The sequence below is a fragment of the Rosa rugosa genome, chromosome 6 (genome assembly GCF_958449725.1).
Source record: "Rosa rugosa chromosome 6, drRosRugo1.1, whole genome shotgun sequence".
Classification (NCBI taxonomy): Eukaryota; Viridiplantae; Streptophyta; class Magnoliopsida; order Rosales; family Rosaceae; genus Rosa; species Rosa rugosa.
Genome location: NC_084825.1, coordinates 4,090,740 through 4,116,098, shown reverse-complemented (window position 1 = coordinate 4,116,098; position 25,359 = coordinate 4,090,740). Strand labels below are relative to the sequence as shown.

General features: G+C 38.3%; 1 protein-coding gene, 1 long non-coding RNA gene and 1 pseudogene across 2 annotated transcripts; 1 reads left to right on the top strand and 2 right to left on the bottom strand.

Annotated features, from left to right (window-relative positions):
* Window positions 1-4,041: 4,041 nt before the first annotated feature.
* LOC133715888 (uncharacterized) lies at window positions 4,042-7,489 on the bottom strand. Its single transcript, XM_062142578.1, has 6 exons — window positions 7,172-7,489; window positions 6,795-6,974; window positions 6,377-6,458; window positions 6,143-6,250; window positions 5,868-6,026; window positions 4,042-4,298 (listed from the first exon to the last, which is right to left on the bottom strand). The coding sequence occupies exons 1-6, from the start codon at window positions 7,421-7,423 to the stop codon at window positions 4,159-4,161; spliced, it is 921 nt and encodes a 306-aa protein (XP_061998562.1). The 5' UTR covers window positions 7,424-7,489; the 3' UTR covers window positions 4,042-4,158.
* A 639-nt stretch (window positions 7,490-8,128) lies between these two features.
* Window positions 8,129-9,084, bottom strand: LOC133716087 (uncharacterized; annotated as a pseudogene).
* A 14,981-nt stretch (window positions 9,085-24,065) lies between these two features.
* Window positions 24,066-25,359, top strand: LOC133713760 (uncharacterized). The gene is made up of 4 exons (XR_009848237.1): window positions 24,066-24,511; window positions 24,702-24,841; window positions 25,030-25,080; window positions 25,293-25,359. It is a non-coding gene; the product is annotated as an uncharacterized LOC133713760 (long non-coding RNA).

The window sequence follows — 25,359 nt, the reverse complement described above, 5'->3', positions numbered from 1 at the left end:
AGGGAAGACATCCTTAGAGTGTTTTGTGTAAGTGATACGCTAAAAGTAAGCGCGCAATTTAACCCTGTAAAATGTCATCGTTAGTATAGAATAAGTAGGGATCGTTCTAGCCGGGGATTGAGGGTACGGTACACCTGTAATTGCAAAAACAAGTAAAGAATTATTAAAAGTATAAAGTATTATAATTACAAAATTATATACAAAAGAAACAAGTAATCGAAAATGGGGAATTTAGAATTAAAGTTGAAAATTAAAATAAATAAAATAAAGAAAATATAAAACCACATATACAAAGGTGGAACGCAAGGAACAAAGATCAAAACCACAATCATATGCATGAAATCCAATCACATTCCAGTAGTTGATTTTCTATGTCATGAGAAAGAAGTTGACCATGTGAAACGTTAGAAAGCAAACGATTTCCCATATTTTACTTTCCTTCAATATTTAATCTAAGTAACAGCACCTAAATTAAACCTATTGAACATGCAATCATAGTCTAGAAAGCTAGCTAATCAAGAACACATTCAATGCATGAAGAACAAAGAAAGTATGTCAACCAAAGTGCACAACCTAGTATGAAAAAGTTCATCTATTTGCAATCCTCCTTAATTGATTTCGACTTTTGTCCAAAACCTTTACTACTTAAATCTAGCTCCAATTACATGCATATATCCTAAGTTGACCACCAAAGAACACATACATGCAAAAGTTTTCTGTAATCCAAAATCAATCAAGCAATCTCACATAAGCAACATATAAATCAACATATAGAAATCACAACTTTATTTCAAAACATATAAATGGGCTCTAAACTTTACCCTTAACGTCATGTTAACTAGAATTCATAATTCTACAAATCAAACAAAGGAAAATAAAAGAAAGTATGAAATACACCGTGAAAGATGGATGACAAGCCTTGAGACGAAGAACTTGAAGATCCTTGAAAGCAAGCAATCTTCTAGAGACGACACAAGGGTGGATGACAGATAGGATCTTGATGTATTGCATGACTTCTTCTCCTCCTTGGTTGAAACGCAGAGCTTCTGAAGACTAGAGAATGGAGAGAACTTTTGGTGTTTGGAATTGTGGGAGAAGTGGTGTTGTTGTGGTGTGGTGATGCTCCTATTTATAGGAGTATGGCAACTTAGTCTCCAAGTCTTCAAGATTGATCCACACAGCATTACCCAATCAGATAATGCCACGTCAGCTTTGCTATGTCATCCAACCAATGAGAAACCTCCAATTTAACACCTTGATTTAGGGAGATTATTTTTGCATTAATTACATGATTATTTTCTGATTTGTCTCCTCAATTTCGGCCAAGAATGAATGTGGACATCAAGAAATGTATTTAGACATGTTTTCAACCTTTCTGCTTGTTGCAATCCCTTGAAATTCTCCTTCCTTATATGTCGAAATCTCCCTTTGGCCATAATCATGCATTTAGGATTTAATTGAGATGTCATTATCCATATATATTCTTGAAATTCGGCCAAAATCAGTTTGCATCTAATACGGACCCAAAATCTGATTTTTAAACATCTTTTCTTGCCAAAAATGACTCCTAATCCATATCACCTTTGTAGATGACGTTTTGAGCTTGTTCTTGGGCTCTCCTAGTCCACCCAGGTATCCTATTGTCATCAGGACTCCTCATTTTTTGCCATTTCTCTTCATTTTTCCTACCATGCTTCCTGGTTGACTCAGGAATCTTGCTTTGACAAAGTTTCCTATTTTGAACAGGATTTCATGGCTGGATTAGGATTTCCTGGTTAGACCAGGAAAACTTCATTTCTGCAGCTCTCGTGTCTTTTCTCTATCATTTCCAACATTCCCTTGCTTCTCATGTGCCTTTAAGCTCATTTCTTCTCCATTTGCTCCAAAATACCTAGAAAATAGAAACTTTTATTAAAATTACTAAAAATAGAAACTTTCTAAAGATGGAAACTTTCCTAATCAAGAAGGATTTATTTAAGGAAATAACTAAGTAAATATGAGGAAATATCATTTAAAATGTCGCATTAAAATGCTCCTATCAGTAAGGAGGAATTAAAAAAACTTAATAGGGTAAGTGGGAAAAAAATCCTTAGAAATTGGGTAAATGGACAAAAACCCTATTAAATATGATATAGCAAATTAGATTACATTTTTTAAAAGGTTCACTTTATTTTGATTTGTAAGACACTTTTCAAAAGGTGGGCGTACTCACTTCAGGCACTACACAGATTTTATTCAACGATGATCACACAATCACCAGGTGATCCAAAACTTTGTGGTCACCGACCCTTAAATTTAATTTTAACGGTTGAGATTAAACACTTAAATTAATTCTTTTAATCTCAACCCGTGATATTAAATCCAATGGTGAGTGACCACAAAATCCATGATTGAATGACATAAGTGTCTATTTTTATTTAAGGTCCTTGGCCCATAAGTCCATTTCTTAAAAAAAATTTAAAAAATTTTAAAAAAATTCCCCATCACCCCAACCAAAAAAAAAAAAAAAAAAAACTTCCCCATCATCCCATTTAACCCAAAAAAAGAAAAGAAAATAGTGAAATGACGATTCTATAAGATTTTGTAATAACATCAACTATGAACTATCTAGTTACAAAATTTCTCTCTCTCTCTCTCTCTCTCTCTCTCGATGATAGGAGTCATTAGTGGTCATAACTAACCTTTGCTTTCTTCTGTAACTTGTTTGCAAAGATTACTACATACATTTGAAGTGGTAGTGCTTGCAATTACCAAGACGTGCTTCAATAGCCTTTGACCAAAAAGATTAAGGGAAAGAGTGACTACTATAAAGTGAAACAAATTAGACATCAATAGCCACACCCTAAAATCACCTCATCGGACAAGATAGACGACACATCATGTGCTTAAGCGCTAGAACAACTGATATGGTAGCAGGACCCAAGCAGTTGAGCAAATTAATAAGATCCCAGATAGAATTTGATATATCAGAGAGTGATCGAGATGGTCTTCTTAGAGACCGATTACACCACCAATTCATGTTTCTTTTATGCTATGAACTCTACTCATACAATTACATATAAGGACCACAAAATTGTCTACCAACTGTTTTAAGTTTACTAAACGGGGATTGAGTAGCTATTGACCGATGTAATAGATTGAGAAGCAAATTTAGTTTTAAATGTACAATAATGCATTGCATGTAAAATATGGAATCCAGACATAAATTAACACAACAATGAAGTTCTTTCAATACTTATTATTCAAGACGAAGTATATAGAGAATTCAACAACAACAACAACTATGCCCACAGAATACAATCAAAATCACTTTTATCGTAGTTAAAACCTCACACCTCAATGCCCCTTATCTTCACCAAACAAATTCTTGATGAAGATTTTGGGTTAATACAAGATTTTGCGCCTTATCTTCACCTTAATAATGCTAATGCAAGGTTAATACAAAATGTAGAAAACAATTTCACACAAAGCACTGAATCAATTTCATATCAAGGTAATGGTAATGGCTCTGTATATATCAAAGCACCAAAAACAGAGTTCTAAGCAAGAAATTTCCATTCACTATTTGCTTTCTATAAAAGTTCAACCTAATCACTTTCCAAAATTAGAAAATTGATCCTTACCATTTCGAGAGCACAGGCGGTGGGGAAGGCAGCAACGCACATGACCGGAGAAGCCCTCTTGACGCTGTTGGCGAGAACATAGTAGCATATGGACACTAGTTGGGTGACTCCATTACTGGGCGTCTCTTCTTGAGGCCTAGTTGTTATTACTAATTTCATTTTCAGTCCTCAACCTCAATTTATGCCGACGGTCTAGTTGGCTTTGTCTTTGGTCAACAGTAACTCACAAGCTTGCCTTGCAAGGAAAGGATTGAGAGAATTTTATTTTCCTTTGGTGCAATGTACTATTTATAGCCCCTATTTATAGTGCTTCAGATTTGTGAAATAATACTCACACTCCGATATATATTGTCCCTATCATTTTGTTTGGCACTTTACTGGGGAAGAAATAAGAAAAATTAATCCAACACTAGGCAAGAACACAAATGTTTAGTATACAGTATCATTACTTACCGAGATGAAACAGTTTAGCATGAAGCACGAAATTACAAACCGTATGATAGACTAAGCTTCATGTAGACAACAGTTGGTGAACTCAAGCGGCCTCAGATAATGGGAAACGCTTGTAGACAACAGTTTTCACCTTGCCAGCCACAATTGCAGGCCACACGTTCTCCTCCACCTCTCTAACAATTACTGCTTTGTTTTCTGGACTTCTGAATCGCAAACCAGCCGCTGCATGCACAACAACAATATTTTAGAGATATCTAAACAAAGTGCGGCAACTCTTTGCAAAAGAGGAGGGTTATCACTAAGGTGTTAATACTGAACTCAAGATTTGATGTCTGTTGTGGAAGCAGATATGCAAGATGACATGTAATACTGAAATGTAGTAATGTACTGACAGAACACTATTAAGGAACAAAGGAACAGAAGTTGGAGAAAACACATTGTGCTAATTAAGAAACAACAACTCCATAAAAGGTCACAATACTAAGGATAAGAGAACTTCTGGAAATGCTTGATATTGATAGCCACAAGGATACTTAAAAATCACAAATCATTTTCAAACATGGGTATCCACAAGTTTTACTAGCGAACGCGCTACACGCGCCCTAACTACAGAAGGTTTTTTTCCCTGTTTTCTATCGTGCTCATCCGGCGGCGCGCGGAGGCTGGACTGGCCTCTGGCCTTCCTGTCGTCTGTTCCGCTGCCGGACGGGTGATGAGATTAAGGCTTGGGACAGCGTCCTAGGGGCTATGGCTACTCAAGGCTTGGCAGATGGTTCGGTGGTTTTTTTCTGTCCCACTCCCTTTCACATATGGTGGCCGGTGTTCCGATCTTGGTGATGTGGGCGATGGATTGGGATGGGAGGCAGTTGGATCCCAATCTGCTTTCCTTCCAGGCGGTGTTGCCGTCCTCTTCTTGGTGGCTTCGATCTGGTTGTTTGGGTGAATCCTTGTCGGGTTTGCTGGAGTTCCAGTTTGGGGCTCTTGATGGGTGGTGACGCTCCGTTGACGGCATCTGAGATCGACTTGACGTGCTTCGGGTGGTGCGACGTGGTTCTGGCGGTGCTGGTTCGGCGGCGGCGGCGCTCGGTTGTGCACGTCTGGCTGCTGTACAAAGGATTGGGGCGGGGCCTGTTGGGCCGATCTACTGGGTCTTCTTTAGTTGGGCTCTTTTTTAGTTTTTTTACTTTTTACCTTGGTCTAGAACCCTATTTGTACTCTCTACGTTTGTTAGGGAATTACGCACTTTCGTGCCTCTAGCAAATTCTCTAGAGTGGTAACGACGGAGGATTCTCGAGATAAGGTTAGGGCAATGGGAAACTCTAGGTTTTCCCGGTCCTCTTCTGTGTCTAGTATTTTGTTTAGAGTCTAGTGCTATGTAAGTTAGCTACTTTAATCGTACACCAATTGAGGTCTCTAGGCGGTTGGGTTGCTATAGCAAGAGCTTAGATAGTTTTGGGTTTTGAGCATTTTGCTAGGCACTTTAATAAGTGAGCGCATTTGTTTTCAGTGAGGGTACTTGTCATTTGCTTGGCAACTTGTGTCAGCTAGATCTGTTGGTACGAGACAGCTTGTGATGTATGTGCCTTCTGGCCATGGATAAGTTAATGAAGTTATCTATTTCTCAAAAAAAAAAAAACATGGGTATCCACAAAGTATTTTCCTCTCAAATGAAACTCAGATTTCATCATAAACTATCATAGATACTCTATCATCTGTATATGAGAAATTTCTGAAAAACAATATATGAGGCAAAAAGTCTACGGTACTAAAACCAAGTAAAAATTTTAGTACCTTGGATGGTGAGGCGCTTTGAAAGCACCATACGAAGATCTATTTCTGAGACAGCGCCACTCAGGGTCCCAATGACAAAAAGCCTCCCATCAAAAGCTAAGCTGTCAAGGTTACGTTTAAAATAGGCTTGCCCAATGCTATCCAAGATGACTTCAACACCTGCCAATGAGCATATACCAATATGTTTTTCATACTCAACAGTAACTGAAAGAACACAAAAAGGTATAGTAATGCTCTTGCGTAATATTAATCGGGTGTTAATAAATAGAACAAACCTTTGCCGCCTGTCTCTTCCTTTACCCGTGTAACAAAGTCCTCCGTCTTGTAATTGATACCTACGTCAGCCCCAAGCTCCTTACAAGCTGCTAACTTTTCCTCACTACCTGATGATCCAAGATCAATAACCTTAAATGTGAAAAACTGAAAACTGATTCTGTGCCACATGTGAAAAAGTATGGCTTAGAAACTGAAAACGGATTCTGTTCCACATATGAAAATGTATGGCTTACCTACTGTGACAAATACCCTTACTCCCCGGTATTTAGCAATCTGAATAGCAAATGTACCGATTCCGCTGGAACCCCCATGAACCTGAAATTTCACCTCTGTTATGGAGATACACAAAGCTAAAGCAATTCACTTGTTCAATTATTCTATGCCTAGATCTAAAACTTTGTTCAAGACAATATAAGAAAAACAGTGCCATAGATACCAACATAAAGATATTATCGACATGATAGAAATTTTACTTCTAGTAGCACATTCCATACATCATCATGAAAAAGTATCAAGCTACAATTTGGGAAAACCAAATACTGCAAGTGATTCAATACAGAAACAAAAAGCAACCAGAGATGTTTGTAACTTATACAACAACATTTCCGATGTAACATTAATACACCAGATTACAATATGCAAGCAAGTTACCAAAAGTGTTTCGCCCGAAGATAGCCGGCTCATCATAAAAATGGTGGACCAGACAGTGCACGCCACCTCCGGAAAGCTCGCAGCATCCTTCAAAGAAATCCCAGGTGGAACCGGAAGAACCTGTCCCGCCGGAACAGCCACCTTCTCAGCATACCCTCCTCCATTAAGTAAAGCACACACCTACATAATCCGTCAAATCTCATTTCTCTAACCGAATGTAACAATAGGGTCATTGAATACTACTGATTCCAATCCCTTGTTAGCAAATATCATTACATTTTTATGCCTCTAAACTTTACATCCAAAACTGACCAATTCCTCTCAGAAACCAAACACAAAGCATAAGATCAATTTTTTTTTTTTTTTTTCCAGATTACCTGATCGCCCACTTTCCATCTTGACACGTGTTTCCCGATGGCGTCGATGGTTCCAGAACATTCGACGCCCAGGTAGTGACTGGACCCCGGAGGTGGTGGGTACAGTCCCTTCCTCTGAAAAGTGTCGGCTCCGTTCAGCGCGGTGGCCTCGACTCTGATAAGAACCTCGTCGTCCTTGATTTCTGGGTCTTCTACTTCTTGTACTCGGAGGACCTCCGGTCCGCCGGGGGTCGTTACCACTACCGCCTTCATTGGTTTTGAGCTTCAGCAGTTCGACTGTGTCTGAACTCTGAATGATCTGACTAGGAAGAAGACAAGCTGGCGGGAGGCATAAATAATTAAATATCATTCAGCGGTGACGTGTCGTGGAAGTAGGGATATATATATTACCATAGTCGTTTCATCCTGATGGTTTATCTTTATCATTTGAGCTCATGCGTGACGTCTTTTATCCGAAGGCAAAATTAGATAATGTGAAAACAGTTTCCAGGTATGTTGGAAAGTTTTGATTATGAAGGTCTTTTTAGTAAAGTGAGAGTCACCATTTCTTATGCCAACGAAAATGGTTCAGATTCGTGATCTGCTAGCTACTGCTACTCATCAGATCGTGTACTTTCTGATCTTGTTTGGCATTTTTGCGATACCATTTGTGAAGTTGAACTTACACAAAACCCTAAACCCTGATGGGGTAAACATCCAATCCAATGTATTGTTGTTGATGGCAGATGGACATCACATTGCTACTGTATCACAACTATTACACTGGTCGAGCTGTAACAATTAATGACAAGGACCAGCAACTGAGCAAGGTATGAAAACAATGAATAACGTCTCAGCATTTTGGATATTATTAGTGGAAGGGACGCCTCAATTTTACTGTATGACGATATAGTACATAATATAGTACATAAGAGTATGGTAAATTATTAGTATATACTGAGATGAAACAGTTTTACATTAATCTGAGGTAAAGCATGATACAACCACATACAAACATGAACCTAGCTTTGCTTTATTCTCAAAATATACGCCCGGATTCATGAGTATGTTGTTCAAATGAATATTGAGAATAATGGAATCACGGAAGGAGAGTATTTTTCCAACATGTTGGCTACTCTCCATGAGCTGATGCGCCTCTGCTGCTTGAGAGAACGGGAAAATGCTTGTAGATCACTGTTTTCACCTGGCCGGCTGCAATTGCAGACCACACATTTTTCTCTGTCTCACTCACTATAAATGCTTTGTTTTCTGGACTCCTAGATCGCAAGCCAGCCGCTGCATGCACAAACACGAAAGGATAGAGATATTACATGTTAAACAAAAGGTGAAAATTAAAGGTCATAAACCTCTTGCAAAGAAAAGGGGAAACAAATTCTAGTACCTTGGATGGTGAGGCGCTTCGCAAGCACAACACGAAGATCTAATTCTGAAACTAAACCACCCATGGTCCCAATCACGAAAAGCCTCCCATCAAAGTTTAAAGCGTCAAGGTTTCGCTGAAAATAGGCTGCCCCAAGGATATCCAAGATGACATCAACACCTGCCAACGAGAATATATCAGTATGTTTTTCATCTACAAGAGTAAGTGAAATATATAACATCACTAAGGTGTTTACACAACAGAGCAAACCTTTGCCACCAGTTTCTTCTTTTATTCGTGCCACAAAATCCTCCCTCTTGTAATTGATACATACATCAGCTCCAAGATCCTTACAAACAGCTAACTTTTCTTCATTAATTACCTGATGATCAGGATCCTATATTCATAAGAACGTGATAACTGACTTGATGATGACATAAGGTGAAAACTGTGGCTTCTTAATACCTGCTGTGACAGACACCCCTGCTCCTTTGTATTTGGCCATTTGGATTGCAAATGTACCAATTCCATTGGTACCCCCATGAACCTGAAAATTTTAACAATGTGTAGGTATAAGGTTTATACTTGATATATATGTTGGCATCCCTATACAAAGCACTGAAGAAGCCTACAAATTAAAGTTCATCAAAATTGATCTCGGAGAATTTCAGGTAATTGCATATCATGCATAAGCAGGGGATTGCAAAGTCAGTCCTAGTCAACCCTACGTTTTTGGGAGTCCAATTTTGGAAAGTATATTTTGGTTTTTAGATTTTATTTTACTAACCCACTCTTGTCTAAAAGCTATGCTTTTGTCTCTGTCATTTGTACAAGGATACAAACCCACTCATTGTGTGTTTGCATTTCATTCTTGCATCTTTCATAGCATGATCACACTTAGGGGGAGTATTGATACTTGGACTATATCCAACTAATTGATTCTACATAGCTTCCGCTACATAAGTTGCCCTTGTCATTCCTAGACAAAAAGGGGGAGATATTGGTGAATTTGATCAACTTGTGTTTTGATTGTTTAAATATTTTGATATTGATCTTGAAATTGTGTTGACTGTTGACACTCCTATGCCTTATCTTTAACTTGCTTTCTGCAAGGTGTGTTGATAAGTGTTTCAGGAAAGGCATATTGCTGATGGAATGTGATGATCTTCAAGTACTTGTTGAGGGGGAGTGTGCCTAAAATAGGATGTTTTGTATAGGAATGCCAAAGGGGGAGATTGTAGGTATAAGGTTTATATTTGATATGTTGGCATCCCTATACAAAGCACTGAAGAAGCCTACAAAGTTCATCAAAATTGATCTCGGAGAATTTCAGGTAATTGCATATCATGCATAAGCACGGGATTGCAACATGTGTTACAATCCCCGAGTCAATCCTAGTCAACCCTACGTTTTTGGGAGTCCAATTTTGAAAAGTATATTTTGGTTTTTAGATTTTATTTTACAAAGATATTTTCCAACTGATAAAATCGTGCTTTTGAAGTCCTAGGTGATTTAGGATTTGTTTATTTTAATTGGATATCTTTTATTAAAAGATCTTTCCTAGTAGGAGTCCAATTAGGGTTAAGTCTTAATTGTTGAGAATTTATTTTCTCCTCAATATATTCAGAAAAGCAGCGTTGATTGGGTAGGGATTTTGATGCAAGAATTATTGTGTGTCTTGCTTGCTTAGAAAGAATTCCATAGGAGTCCATGAAACACTTGTTCCGTGTCTAAGTGTTTCATTGTTCATTCATATACATGCATTGATTCTCTCGAGATCAGTAGAGAAGATTGGTGGTGCGAGTGGAGCGATATTTGTAGATCGTTCAAGTGAAGAAGAAGGTCAAGATTCAAGACAAGCACCTCTCTAGTGAGTCTAGAGATTGTAGCCGTGTAGAGAGTACGTTATATGTGTTTGTAAAGAGCCATATCCTTCATCAATAAGTTGATTGATTTTATTTGGGTTCTCAAGAGTAAGAGCCCCGCAGTATTTTTAATCTCAAAATTGAGGTTTTCACTGCGTAACCAAAATTGTGCTTTCTGTGTGAATTTTTTGATTTCTGCCCAGTAAGGATTGCAACATGTCTATCAATCCCCGAAACCCAGAAAAACGTTTCATCCAAGTATTTTCATTTGGCATCAGAGCGGGTTCTAAAGCTTTTTAATAGATCCGAGGAAAGGATGGAACGTGAATTTGACAGAGCTGCTGGTTCGATAAATTGTCCCCCATGTTTTGATGGTGGAGATTACTCGCAATGGAAGATCATGATGAGGTTAAAGCCCAAGAAAAAGGTACAAAATGTTGCTTTCTCTTCTGTTATTAAAATGAAAGAAGCAGATGATAGTGGTTCTGTGGATTTGGCTTTACTAACCAAAGAATTAAAAAAGTTTCTTAAAAATAAAAACTCCTTTGGTAGTACTTCAGAAAGTATATCTGAATAAAAAAGAGGGCAATTATCTGAAAAACGTTTTGACAAAAACACCAAAGTCATAATTTTGATCAAGAGAAAAGTGTTGTTGAAAAACCTAATTAAATGTTATGAATGTGGTGGTATTGGTCATATCTCTTCTGATTGTGGAAACAGAAAATATAGCTCACAAAATAATAGGGCTCTTAAAGTCAACTTGGAGTGATAGTGATGAAGGCTCTCAATCTAAGAATGAAGAGGTAAATCTTGCTCTTCCTTTCTCTCTTAATATTGATTTTTCTGATGACTCTGACTTGGAAGATGATACTCTTGATAAAGAAACAAATGAAAAGTGTAAGCAATTGTATAATGCTTCAAAAATTGTTCTTCGAAAAAATAACAAACTTGAAGAAGAAGTTGAATCTTTTTTTTTTTTTTTTTTTTTGAAGTAAGGGCCGGTGCGGTTGCCCTCAAGCCTTGATTAGTGAAACAGCGGAATACATGGGGGGAGGGGACATGATACCTAAACCCCAGAGAACAAATTACAGCAAGAGAACTTCCTGAGATAATTATAATAGGAGCCTCGACTACAAACATGTATCCTAATAGGCACCAACTAGCAAAGAGCGCTCTACTGAACTACTAGAATTATGTTACTAGACATCGCATGTTTTAAATCGGTCAGACTTGCTCACGATGTAAAAAAGTAATCTAACATCGTTTTACGAAAATACCGATTTAAATGTATATTATTAATATCGGTTCTTAAAATGACTGGTGTTAAAAATTTTGTTCGAAAATTTGCGGGAACCTATTTTTGCAAAAAGCGCTAAGTTTTTAAGTGAAATGAAGAAGCGGGGAAAACTTTCACACTTCGAAAAAAATTGCGCCCGACCCCAAAACTGAAACAGATCAAAAACCCTAATGTTACTCTTGCTCGACTCCTTCATTCTGAACTCACCCCAAACAGATCTCCTCCCAAACTCGACCTCCATTCTCAACCCGACCCCAAACTTGACCTCCTCCTCCATTCTCTAGCTCAGACCCGGACCCAGCCTCCTCTGCTTTTCTCCGCATCCGCATCCGCCTCCGCCTCCGCCTCCGACCCCAACCCCAACCCTAACCCCCTCCTCCTTTCTCCTTCTTCGTCTCAGAAACAATGAACGCGAAGAACACCCCCACAGAGACCACCAGCGAGTCTCGATTCCTGGGAACCATCTCCACCTCATCGATTCGAAACCTCCACCCCAGATCCATCTCAACCAAGCACGGAAAATCCTTCTTGAGCCCCAAAATTGCCGCACCAAATGTCGAAAAAGCCCCTTTCACCTAACCCTTACATCCAAGCTGACCACGATTCAGCTTTCGCTACCAGTACCGTTCGATTTGCCCAAATCTCTGACCTTTGCCGCTTAGAACATTCCGGTGAAGGTACTTAAGAAATGGAGTAGCTTATTACTACTTTATGTTTTGTAATTTGAAATTGGAGCGTGAATTTGGAAAGTTGAGTCTCAAAATTGTTTGATTTGCATAGTGAGATTGATGGATCTGAAAATCCCAGGTACATGTCTCTTGTTTTTCTACTTCATTTTGGTAAGTTGAAATGTAGAATGTAATCAGGTATCTGACATGTGTTCGTGACTGTTTGTTTGGGATGATTATTTGTCGGAGCAGGAGAACACTGAAGTGAAACAGTTTTAACTATCAGTTCGATCTGTTGCTCTTTTCTTAGAGGTACATATTTCGTTTTCTTATTTAAATTCTCTGGAAACTATAGGGCAACATTTGGTCTCTTTGGTCTTTGTGTAGTAATGTCTGTTGTCGATTTCTTCTTTATCACATGTATATAATGAACAAATTAGAGATTTACTTGATTCAACCATGCGGAACCTTGATATTGTGGGGAGTTATGTGTTTTGATATTTGAACTTATGTTTTGATATTTGAAACTGGGAACACCGGACACCAGGGGATTGAAAATGCACCTGAAGTTTAACAGGTTGCATGAACTGATTTTTGAAATTTGATACAAATAGGTAGAGCTGAGATTTTACTAAGTTGGTAGCCCTCAGTTGAGCTTATAGCTTCTAATGTTTTTTTTTCCCTCAAATAAGGTACTAATTTGTTTAGATGTTCTGATATTAATACTGTAACGTCCCGAACCTGAATCCACCGGTTTACTAGTCATTTGGACGGTAAACGACCTTTACTTTCACTTTTACTTTCGGTTTAGTACTTTTAGTGACCCTAAAAGTTGACTTTTTGTTCGGGTCAAAATTTGAGAAAAGTTTCTTCACGAAAGTTGTAGAGGACGTTAAACCGAGCGCGTGCCTATGTGGTACGTAAAAATCGGAGCTCGTATGCGAAAGTTATTGGCGAAAAAGGGAAAGTTACTGTTCATGTGGTAAGTTTCTATAAATAGCGAAATCACTGTGGTAAGTTTCCAATTTTGGAAACTGACCGGCTCTGTCTCTCTCTTCTTTCCCGATCATTTTCTCCTCTTCGGTCCGAATTCTTCCGTTTCCGGCCGACCCACGACTGAACCCGGGCACCGGCAGGCTCGCCTTCTCTCCCTTGTCACGCCTGGGGTGGTGTTTTGCGGTGGCTCGACCGGTGGAGCTCGGAATTGAGCCGTGAAGTTCACTGTAGCAGTTTGGGAGTTCTGTCGATTTCCGGCGGTTCCGACCGTTTCCGGCCACGAAATTGGCATCGAAGGTTCGGTTTTTGACATAGATCATTTCCCCTAAGGTCTTTCATTTCAATTTGCAGTGTAGAGGTCGAATTAACGATTTGCAATTTCTAGGGTTCTTGGAGTTTTCTGGGAATTTTTTCACCGGCTAAATTGGCGCCCTTCAAGGTAAAATTGGAACTTGTTGTAGTTGAATGAATGGTTGGGTTTGTTGAGTAGAAGCTACTGTCCAAATTTGGTGGCCATCAGAGGTGGTGGCCGCCGGCGCGTGGGGCCCACGCGCTGCCACTGTTGGTGGCGCGTGGAGACATGTAGGGCAGTGTTTTAATTTCAGTTTTTAGCCCATTAAATTGTATGATTGGTGTAGAGCTTGTATGTGAAGTTTGGTGAATTTTGGAGGAGTTTGGAATTATTTGTGAATTTCCGAAGTTTGAAGTTTTGTGATTGAATTGTGGGAAATCCGGCCGTCGGATTTTCCTCATTTTCGTTGTGGAATATGTAGATTGAGGAATTGGTGTTGTGGAAGAGATTTTGGGTGGAATTTGAGAAGCAATTGAGATAGGGATTTTCGGGTTTCGTTTAGATTCGTATTTATTTTATCGGATTGTCGTTTATGGAAATGTACTTGTGTACAGGACGATGTTGCGAGCTACGGCTAGATGAAGGAACTCGTTTACATGGTCGCCGAATAGTACTGTGAGTGGACTTTTGTTTTAAATATTGATTCATGCGTTTATTTTCTTGAATTAATGCTTTACCTAATTAATATATTACTTTCGAGCATACGAATGGATTTCGGAAATTTATTTCGATTTATCACGTGGATTTGCTTTCAATAATGATTTTCATGAAGTAATTATGATTTATTCCGGTTATGAATTTCGGATATTAATTTGTTGTGCTCGGATTCGAATTTATAATTTATGTTGATTTTCGACGAATCATTTTCCGAGGTAATTTCCGGAATTAAATATATATATTCTCTATTCGTTGATTTGAGATTTTTGGAAAGATTTTCGAAATGGGATTTCGATGAATTTATTTTCCTATATATTTATCGACTTTCGGTTTTGGCATTGGGAATGCCTTGTTGATGATCTAATTATTCTTTTAGCGTGTGGGACACGCTGTAGATTTATGTGACTTTCTACGAGAATTTTCGGGTACGGTTGGGAATCGTACCCGTGTTTTCTTTATTCGCGGGACTTATGGGGAAGCCTTACTGATTTTCGATTTTTCGTATGATTTTTTTACCCGCCATACCTGGGTCGTCATATTTATTGCTAGCTAGCCTATTAGTACTCCTCCCTGCTTACTATGTGTTTGTGGGTGAGTAAGAGCAGAGCATGGGATGCTCCAGAGTGTGGGACACTCCGACCCGAGCCTGGGAGGCTCCCTTCTTTCGTATGGTGAAACTTCTTCCCCATATTTTATCGTTGCTTGACTAGCGGGGCTAGTCCGATTTTCACTGCAGCCAGCGGGGCTGGTCTTATCCTCTTGAGAAACGAGATTTCGGTTTTACGATACATTATTTTCGAATGTGGTGACTAGCGAGGCTAGTCGATTTATCGTTTTGGAATTCTTGGATTTAAAGCTAAATGTGTTTTTCTAATTGTTGCATGCATCGGTTTTTAATGAAATAAATGTGGGAAAGTATGAAATCCTTTTTCTTTTAAATTGTTTATTTTTGTCCACTCACGCTAACGTTTTTCGTCTACTTTCCCCTGGGCCTTTCGGTTTCTAATGCCCAGTTTGCAGGCGCTATTAGTTGAGGTCGGGCGTACATGGTTCGAGGCATAGTTGACGAATAGCTTCCGCACTTCTTTGTTTGGCTCTGATCTATTGTGGGTTACTGTTTTGGGTAGTCCACTTTAGGGGTGACTCGACCAGTTCTCGGTAGAGTTATCACTAAGGTGGGCCCCGCAGGGCCACCTCGGATTTCAGGGTGGAATTCGGGGCGGGTCCTGTCAAATACCACTAGAATTGGAAATAGACCCGAGTATAAATCAGAGTTTGAACTTATTTGAATGAATTCCAATTGTGTTTTTGTTTTGTGATTTAGGTTTGTTCCGTACTTCATTCAGCCTGGATATTGATGTTGCATGATGAAGACTTGAAAGGATTACTAATTCAAAGAACACAGGTCTGCAATCCAGCTATTAGATTTCAATTGATGGGCAATTGTAGTTTCCGTTTAAAATTTGATTTGGGTATTGCTTAGCTTCATCTGGGATTGCTCGGTTTGCGATCGGAAGTGGTGTGGTGTTCTCCTGAAGTTTGTATTGTCTTGCATGTATGATTTGCTCATTGTTTTTTTCATTTTCTGCAGTCATAGGTTGTGGACTGTTTGGTACAGTTTTTCATGATTGATCTCTGTCGAGTTGTTGGGTTGTGCGAGTTGTTTGAAGGTAAATATTTTCCTTTCCTGTGATGGATTTTGGATGTGGGATTGGTTTACAAATGGAAATTTCAGGTTTTACCATGTAATTTTAGTATCTTTATATTCTGCAAAGTTTGTTACTATCGAGTGTCGTTCTTGGCCTCTCATGGAATTTGATTGATATCTTGATGCATTTTCATTTGAACAAAGATAAGAGATGGTATGAGATTGTACCCTCTTTGAAATTGGATGGGAGGAATCTCAATTTTCCGGATTTTCTTCTAAAGCTTGATGCACTCTCTCTGTTTCATTATGAACAGATTTACTTTTATAGGGGACTTGATAAATTGGCTTGCTTGTGTTTTCAAATTTTCTAAATAGGATAAAGATGCATGCTTTTCTCCTACTTTGAGTGTATATGCTTACAGATGTTAAGTAGCTTCCTATAGTGATGCCATTTGTGCATATGTATATTCAGGGAACTAGCAAAGGATTTCGTTGTTGCTGGCACTGCATCAGCGTGCGTATATGGTGCTTGTGAGGCGATGTTCAAGCCTGACATGGTTTGTTTCTGCACTCAACTAATCAAGATTCGTTATTTGAACTGCTTGTATTTTTCTGTATATCAGGTTTTTTTAGTTTTAGATACTTTAGACCATCATATATGTTCAATACAAGTAACTGTCAATAACTTGGCTACTCCAGAAATGTCATAGTGCCAATCGTAATTTATACTTGGATTTTTTATTTAACTTTGAGTTATTTATTTACTTTTGGAATTTTGTACGCTATGGTGGGAATTCTTATCTCTTTGATATGAATACATTATAATTCCCATTGGCTCAGGATGCTGGACTTTTTTCACCTATACATGGTTCTGTTCCTGATATTGCTGGACAGGTTGGTTTTCCTGCACATCAAATTATCTTGCTCTTGGAGTACAATGCGATTTAACTATGAAACGGTCCAACATGCAGGATAAGGCTTTTGCCTTTAGCAATGGTTCTCAGTGTTGCTATGCTATGCTTTCAATGCCTCTTTTTTCTTTTTTGGTTTTGCTTGATATTTGTCTGAGGGTTTGTAAATGTTTATTTTGCTTGAACTTGACAGATCAAAGTTTCAAACTTTGCACTTATTAGTGCATTTATGACGGAGTTGGAAGCTGAACACCTGTTATATATCCAGGTTTATATGTGATCCTTTTATTGGAAATTCTACATGATGTTCAGATTATTTGAGTACTTATTTTATCAAGTGTTGCTGGACAGATTTCAGTCTAGATTGTGTTCAGATGCTCATCAATAATATCTACATTTGTAGGATTTTGATGTATGCTGCAGATAAGTGACACATGACCTTGTTTCTGCAATTTGTATGCAGAACGTTAGAGTCAACTAGCTGTCAGTCTGCTGATCAGGTGGAAGCAACATTAGTTAACAAAGGAGCCAGAGTAATATCCAAAGAATCAACCTGTTGGTGTTGTGCTTATGCGGGCGTGGCTGGCCAGAGATAGCCAATACATGGGAACCCTTGGAGAATCTCCAATCTGTCTCTGATGTTATAGAAGCATTTGAAAAAAGGTATTATTTTGTTTCTGTTTCTGTTTTACGTTCCAGTTACTTCCAAGTCTTTATATTGCAAGTGTTGGCCTCTATAGATAGTCCATAGGGTTTCCACACTAATTATCTTCATTAGCTTGTTTACCCAATCACTGTGTCTTGTGTGTTGCATGTTTATATATTTCTAGTGGGCGGTAAAGACGCAGAAATCATATAGCCAAAATCAAATTGACGAGGTGCGCATTGAAGTGGCTGATTATATACAGAGTTTGATGTAGGACGTACTGTGACTGCCAAGATGTTTTTTGAGTAAGGCTAGCTAGTTTTGGCTTTGAAGCAAATCTTGGTGTGGAACTTTTGTACATTGTTGCTCATATGTTTCCAAGCTAGCTTTTGTAAGTTTAGGGGTTTATTTTCTGAATTATGTTGAATCATGAATTTGGAAAGAAAATTAATGGAAAGCCCCTAATTTTGGATGATGAGAAATGCAATTTTTTTCCCAGCAATAGCTAAATGCAAACTTTTCACATCATGCTTGTCAAAATGAAGTGAAGTATATTAAAGCATAATAAAACAGTAATGCCAAGGAAAACGAAGTCAGTCGAGAGATTAGAAATCAGTATCAAAAATGAAATCGATGTCCTATGATTATCAATATATCGAATTGTAACTCAAAACCGATGTAATCAAAACTACTGCACATCGATTTCTAATCACCAAACCGTAATCTATTATGAACATACAAATCACCTACCATGGAGCAAACCGATGTGTAGTCAAAAGGTGAACATCGGTTTTACGAACAAACAATAATCATGGGAACTGATGTCTACAACTGTATTGGACATCGCTTCTGGAATAGAAATCGATGCAAATTTTCAAGTAGGTATTATTCGACATATACTTTTTTAAGCATAAAATGTGAAAATATGAAGAATTAGACATACCTAACATACAAAAATATGATGATTATAACGATTATACATCGATTTGTTTTTTAGAATCGATGTTGGTTGTTGTCTGGGACATCGGTTGAAAACGCGCTTATACTGATGTCTATACTTTTCTCTACACCCACTAAGACATCGGTCGAAAATTAGTTTAACATCGGTCCAGAACCGATGTCTATGAACGAAATTCTAGTAGTGCTGGCGTCTCTATTTGCTTTGACATAAGTCATATGATTACACGCATTTTTATGCGTATAATTATATCTAAAACACTATAAATAAGCTAATCCTCAAGTCAATTATTATGTAATTAATCCACTTTTATTTATTTTATAGGAAATAAGCGGAGTCACAAAAATCGAGAGAAAATTGTGCGAAATTAGAACAAATTGGAGTTTCCGACAAAAGGACGAAATAGTCAATGCGGGTCAACCGTGGTCAACACCATTAATGGAGCGGAATCCAATTGCCTCTGATAGTATATGCGGAAGTGCATTGAGAAGAGAAAAGAAATGAGGAGAGAAATAATAATAATGCATCTTAATTAATTAAGTTAATTAATCAATTGATTAGTTACTTAATTAATCAAGTTATGTGGTAGTCAGTCATTCATGCACGTGCAGCATGCATCTTAATTATGCTGACCTTAATTAGGCAAGCTTTTCTTTTCCTTTACGTGGCAACCATCAGATGGCCCATTTCTTTCTCTTCCTACATGGACCAGCCACCAAGTTACACCTCATTATCTCCTGCTTTTCTTCTTTGCCGAGACCACACACAAGCAGATCACCTCAATTAATCATCCAACCCTCTATCTCACGAAACGAATGGCCACCAACCCACTATATATATATTGAAGCACCCTCATTCCAGGGAGAACCCTACAGAGCAACAGCGCCGCACCAAGAAACAGGGCAGCCCTTTGGGCTGCTCTCATCCTCTTCTCCTCCATTTTCCATATTTTCTTTAGTTTTATTTTAGGGATTTAAAGGATTTACTCACCCAAAGCTTCAAAGATTCATCAAAGACTTCTCCTCTACAAGATTCAAGACTTGGGTAATTGTGGGAGTTGTAAATCAAGACTAGTCATGCTAGCTTTTTAGCTATTTGTGACTATTCTTGTTTTCTCCTACACTTCTCTTCTCTTTTGTATTTGAATTTTGTAATTTTGATGTCTATGATTATGAGTTGTGAGTAATTTCCTTGTTGGGGGTTAGGGTTGTGTCCCTAACCCAAATTTTGTGTAAAAGATGCTTATTTTAATGTAATGATGCAATTTTCATATGATGGATGCTTATATCTATTTTTGTTGGGTTAAAATGCATGTCTAGGAGCCTAGTCAACTCTAGGGTGTGTATTTTGAGCATGTCTAGGACGGAGTTAGAGGCTTGACCCCCTCTAATTTCTAAGCTAGAAACCTTCAATTTCGTATTCGAGGGGTTATAAGCATGGTGATTTACACCCGTTGCGTGATTGCGCGGGCAGGTCGCTTAGTTTTCTAATTCCTCGAACTCTAGGCCTCTTGATGTGAATTAGTGGCCCTTGAACCGGCTCTAATTCATGTCAAGTGAGTTCCTACGGCCCTTGAACCGGAGTAGGAATACCATGAAAGGGAATTTCGGTTCTTGAGCCTTGAACCGCCTTGGATACGACTACCGTCAAAGTAGGAGATTTGCATCTACATTATATTAGCTTCCGACACATAGAATTTGGGTGAAGGAACCTCCCTAACACCCGACATTCCCATTTATTTGGTTACACTTTTATTAATTTATTTGCATTTTTATTAATTGCTTTACATTTCATTACATTTTTGTTAATCTAAAATCAACTCTTAAAATATTGAACTCCAACTCATTGTAAATAGTCATCACTAGGCTCTTAGTTTTGATTAGGCTTGGGTGAAAACCAAAGCCGAGCATTGCTAAGGCTTGGTGCCTTAGAATAGTATTTTTATTTATTTTATTTTTCTTTTCTTTGTTTGCTAAGTGTCTTTATTTCCGATTACCCAAGGATTGTGGGTTAGCCACTAATCCCCGTGGTACGATAAACTTTGGGCATAATATTTCCCTATCTTGACAATGATACGTACGCTTGCGTAAATGTGTATTCAAGTCATCATACAACGGTGACACAACGGAAAGATAACTTGGTCTGCAACTCGATTACAGCTTAGCATAATTTCCATACGTATAGCTTTCCCATCATGTTGCCACGGGATAAAACATCCAGCGACACTAAGTTGAATCTTTAAGAGTGGAAAAGATGAAAATTAAGCAAAAATTTGATACTTCTTTAAAAGAATGGGAAGAAGAATGTACTGATCTTGTTGATAAGATTAAGGTTTTGTAGGGTGAGGTCAAATCTCAAGATTGGGACAAGGAGAATGATGAGCTTATTAACAAAATCAAAATTTTGCAGGTTGAAGTCAAGGCTCAGTCCACTCTAAATGTTTCACTAACCCTTAAAAATGAGAAATTGCAGGATGAGCTATTGAAAGTCAAGGAAAGCTTCAACAAGTTTTCTATAGGGTCTGAAAAGGTCTCTAAGATGATTGGATTTGGTAAATCTCATTGCAACAAAGAAGGTTTAGGGTATGAAGGTGAGTCTTGCAAGCCCTTGACCTTTGTAAAAGGTGTTGAATGTGGAAATTCGTTGGGACAGCCACAAGCTTCAAATGACAATGATTCTGGTCCCAAGTTGCCCAAAAGATCAAAACCTAAAATGGCCCTTAAAACCTATCAGAAAGTTGCTCAGGTAAGTTCTGACAGTCACACCTCTGTGCGTTAGCCCAGGTATGTTCATAACTCTAAAAATTTTACTCCCACTTGTCATTTTTGCGGAAAATTGGGACACATACGTCTTAGGTGTAATATATTTCGCAGGGTCACTCAAAATCAGAGGAAAGCATAAAAAATTAGCCCAACTGCAACGCTGCAAGCTGAGCTGAAAGAGCATCTGAAGTTGATTAACAGGATTGCAGAGCGTATTGCAATCCCCAAAGAGCAAAATTTGAAGCAGAAGCAAATCTGGATTAAAAAAGGTTCTAATAATTGTTTCTCTACTCATATGGATAATCTTGATAATATGCTTGAGCTTGCTTTTGTTCCTACTGAACATAAATTGGTTGATTCGTTTACTAAGCCCTTAAACACAGCTCGATTTGAATCACTTAGAAGCACCATTGGTGGATGCTCTAAGTATTGATACTCTCACTTCGCTTGATCCATTTTGCATGAATTCATAGTGTATGATGTCATATTAGTATAAGTGCATTGTGCTTTTTATTTATGCATTTTGTTTTCAGTTTTCTGGAAAATCAGGATTGCATGTGTGGTTTGTATCCCTACGTGTCTGACAGCAATCAAATTGAACTTAGATTGACAAGTGTTATGATACTTTCCTTAAATATGATTGTGATGAGTCGAATAACATGTTTTGAATGGGTTCTTGCATCACTTTGTAATCTTGAGCATGAACAACATATTCTTTATCACTTTGTATTATCACATGCACACATACTCCTTTGTGGTGGTACGTATCCTCTTGGTTGATTTGATTTTAGTTCACACATACTAAGTGAGTGAATATTGTTGTTGCTCCCTGTTAAAAAGGTACAAATATTTGGAGCAAGACCAGGCTATTCCCAAAGTAAACAGGCCTTGGTCGTGGTGAACGATATGAGGTTTGGGAAGAAAAGGGAATGGTTTGGTCACCCCGGTGGATTGTGAAACTATTGACTCGAGTTGATATGTCCTTTGGGATGTCCTTGTTACATCTAGTACCCTAAAGTCAATTGACTTGGGAGTTGCTGGCATAAAACTTGTTACATGAGTCTTAGTTTTCTTGAAAAAAAAAAATGTGAAAAGCTTCATAGTGTGTGAAAGGCAAAAAGAAAAAATATTATGCCCACACGGCGTCATAAGGGGAGATTTGAGTTTATTGTGATTATCTTTTTTTCACTTCTTATGTGTGTTCTACTTTCTCTGATTATGAGATTCTTACAAACCCCACTTTGAGCTATGTTCACTTACATAACAAAGGTACAGAATACTCGATCATCTTCTTGCTTACTTTGTTGTTGTCAAAATCTCTTCACTCATGTGACCTTAACTTATTACTTTCATGTTTGAGGATTGGTGCTAACACTCTTGGCTAAAAGCTATGCTTTTGTCTCTGTCATTTGTACAAGCAGGATACAAACCCACTCATTGTGTGTTTGCATTTCATTCTTGCATCTTTCATAGCATTATCACACTTAGGGGGAGTATTGATACTTGGACTATATCCAACTGCTTGATTCTACATAGCTTTCGCTACATAAGTTGCCTTTGTCATTCCTAGACAAAAAGGGGGAGATATTGGTGAATTTGATCAACTTGTGTTTTGATTGTTTAAATATTTTGATATTGATCTTGAAATTGTGTTGACTGTTGACACTCCTATGCCTTATCTTTAACTTGCTTTCTGCAAGGTGTGTTGATAAGTGTTTCAGGAAAGGCATATTGCTGATGGAATGTGATGATCTTCAAGTACTTGTTGAGGGGGAGTGTGCCTAAAATATGATGTTTTGTATAGGAATGCCAAAGGGGGAGATTGTAGGTATAAAGTTTATATTTGATATGTTGGCATCCCTATACAAAGAACTGAAAAAGCCTACAAAGTTCATCAAAATTGATCTCGGAGAATTTCAGGTAATTGCATATCATGCATAAGCACGGGATTGCAACATGTGTTGCAATTCCCGAGTCAGTCGTAGTCAACCCTACGTTTTTGGGAGTCCAATTTTGGAAAATATATTTTGGTTTTTAGATTTTATTTTACAAAGATATTTTCCAACTGATAAAATCGTGCTTTTGAAGTCCTAGGTGATTTAGGATTTGTTTATTTTAATTGGATATCTTTTATTAAAAGATCTTTCCTAGTAGGAGTCCAATTAGGGTTAAGTCTTAATTGTTGATAATTTATTTTCTCCTCAATATATTCAGAAAAGCAGCGTTGATTGGGTAGGGATTTTGATGCAAGAATTATTGTGTGTCTTGCTTGCTTAGAAAGAATTCCATAGGAGTCCATGAAACACTTGTTCCGTGTCTAAGTGTTTCATATTGTTCATTCATATACATGCATTGATTCTCTCGAGATCAGTAGAGAAGATTGGTGGTGCAAGTGGAGCGATATTTGTAGATCGTTCAAGTGAAGAAGAAGGTCAAGATTCAAGACAAACACCTCTCTCGTGAGTCTAGAGATTGTAGCCGCGTAGAGAGTACGTTATATGTGTTTGTAAAGAACCATATCCTTCACTACTAGAAATCTGTTCATTTACATCACATCATTTAAATCGGTCAGACTTGCCCACGATGTTACACGATGTAAAAAAGTAATCTAACATCGTTTTATGAAAATACCGATTTAAATGTATGTCATTAACATCAGTTTTTAAAATGACTGGTGTTAAAAATTTAGTTTGAAAATTTGCGGAAACCTATGTTTGCAAAAAACGCTAAGTCTTTTAAGTGAAATGAAGAAGCGGGGACTAAAACTCAAAACTTTCACACTTAGAAAAAAAAAATTGCGCCCGACCCCAAAACTGAAACACAAACCCTAAGCTCAGTGTCGACCTCCATTCTCAACCCAGACTCGAGCTCCTCTTCCTGCTCCTCACCATCACAATCCTCCCTTCTCCATTTTCATGCGGAATCTGAAGCGCCGAGATCCCGACCTCGATCTAAAATTGAAGTAACAGCTCTGAATCCTGACCCCGGCCTCGATCTGAGATTGGCAGAGTTGAAGAAATTAAAGAGGAATGGTTCTGTCCTCTCAAGCCCCACCGAAGTCGGGGTTGGAGCCCTAATCCCGAACACAGCAACCCAGCTGCACTCAACTGCGCCGTTTCTGACTCTCTCCGTGACTACGTGTCTCCGTCTCCGCCGTTTCTGACTCTCCGTCTCAGCCTCTCCGGTCTCCCGTCTCCGAGTCTCCGTCTCCAAGCTCCAGGTATCTCTCTCTCCCAGTCTCCCTCTCCGTCTTCTTCTACTCCTCTTCCTCTTCTTCTCTTCTTATCTTCTTCTTCTTAATCTGATTGAATCATGAATCACCCATTTGAAATTGAAATTGGATTCCTCAGAGTAATGAAATTGTATGTATGAATGTATCCTGATAATCTGAATATGTTGGTCTGGCCCAGATTGGAGCTACTTTCCCTCTCAACTCAAACCCTAGCCCCTCCTCCTCTTGTCTCACAGCTCGCATGAGGCTACTGAATGCGATCATGGCCGACGTCGTCACCCTGTCGTGTGCTCGTTGCAGCAAACCCGCCAATCTTCAGTATGTCAATTTCTCACTCTCAATTTTTTTTTTCAATTTCGCTAATCTTTATGATTTTTTTATTTATTAATAAAGCTATAATCTTGATGCTACTGAATCAGAAATACTTGATTCTGAGAATTCTTGAATGTTCATGGCTTGAAAGATTGGAACTTTTGTTGAATTAAGCTTTAATTTTCCATTTGCAGGTGTCCCAAGTGTGTGGAATTGAAGTTTCCTCGTGAAGATGCCGCTTTCTGGTTTGTAGTGATTTCCTTCTTTGAGTTTATAGTGGATTATTAGGGTGCCCTGTAGAAATTATAGTGAGTTGAGCTTTTTGGGTTTAGCTTGATCAGGATTTAGAACACATTAGCGGTTTGATTTGACTAGAATCGATAGCGTATTTTGATAGCTAGAAGTTTGAAAATGATTTGTAAGTTTGACTGATTATGGAGATTTGGACTCTTATCAGCACTCAGGATTGTTTTAAGGCTTTGTGGAGCTTGCATAAATCGGTACATTTAAAGGCCAAGCAGTCC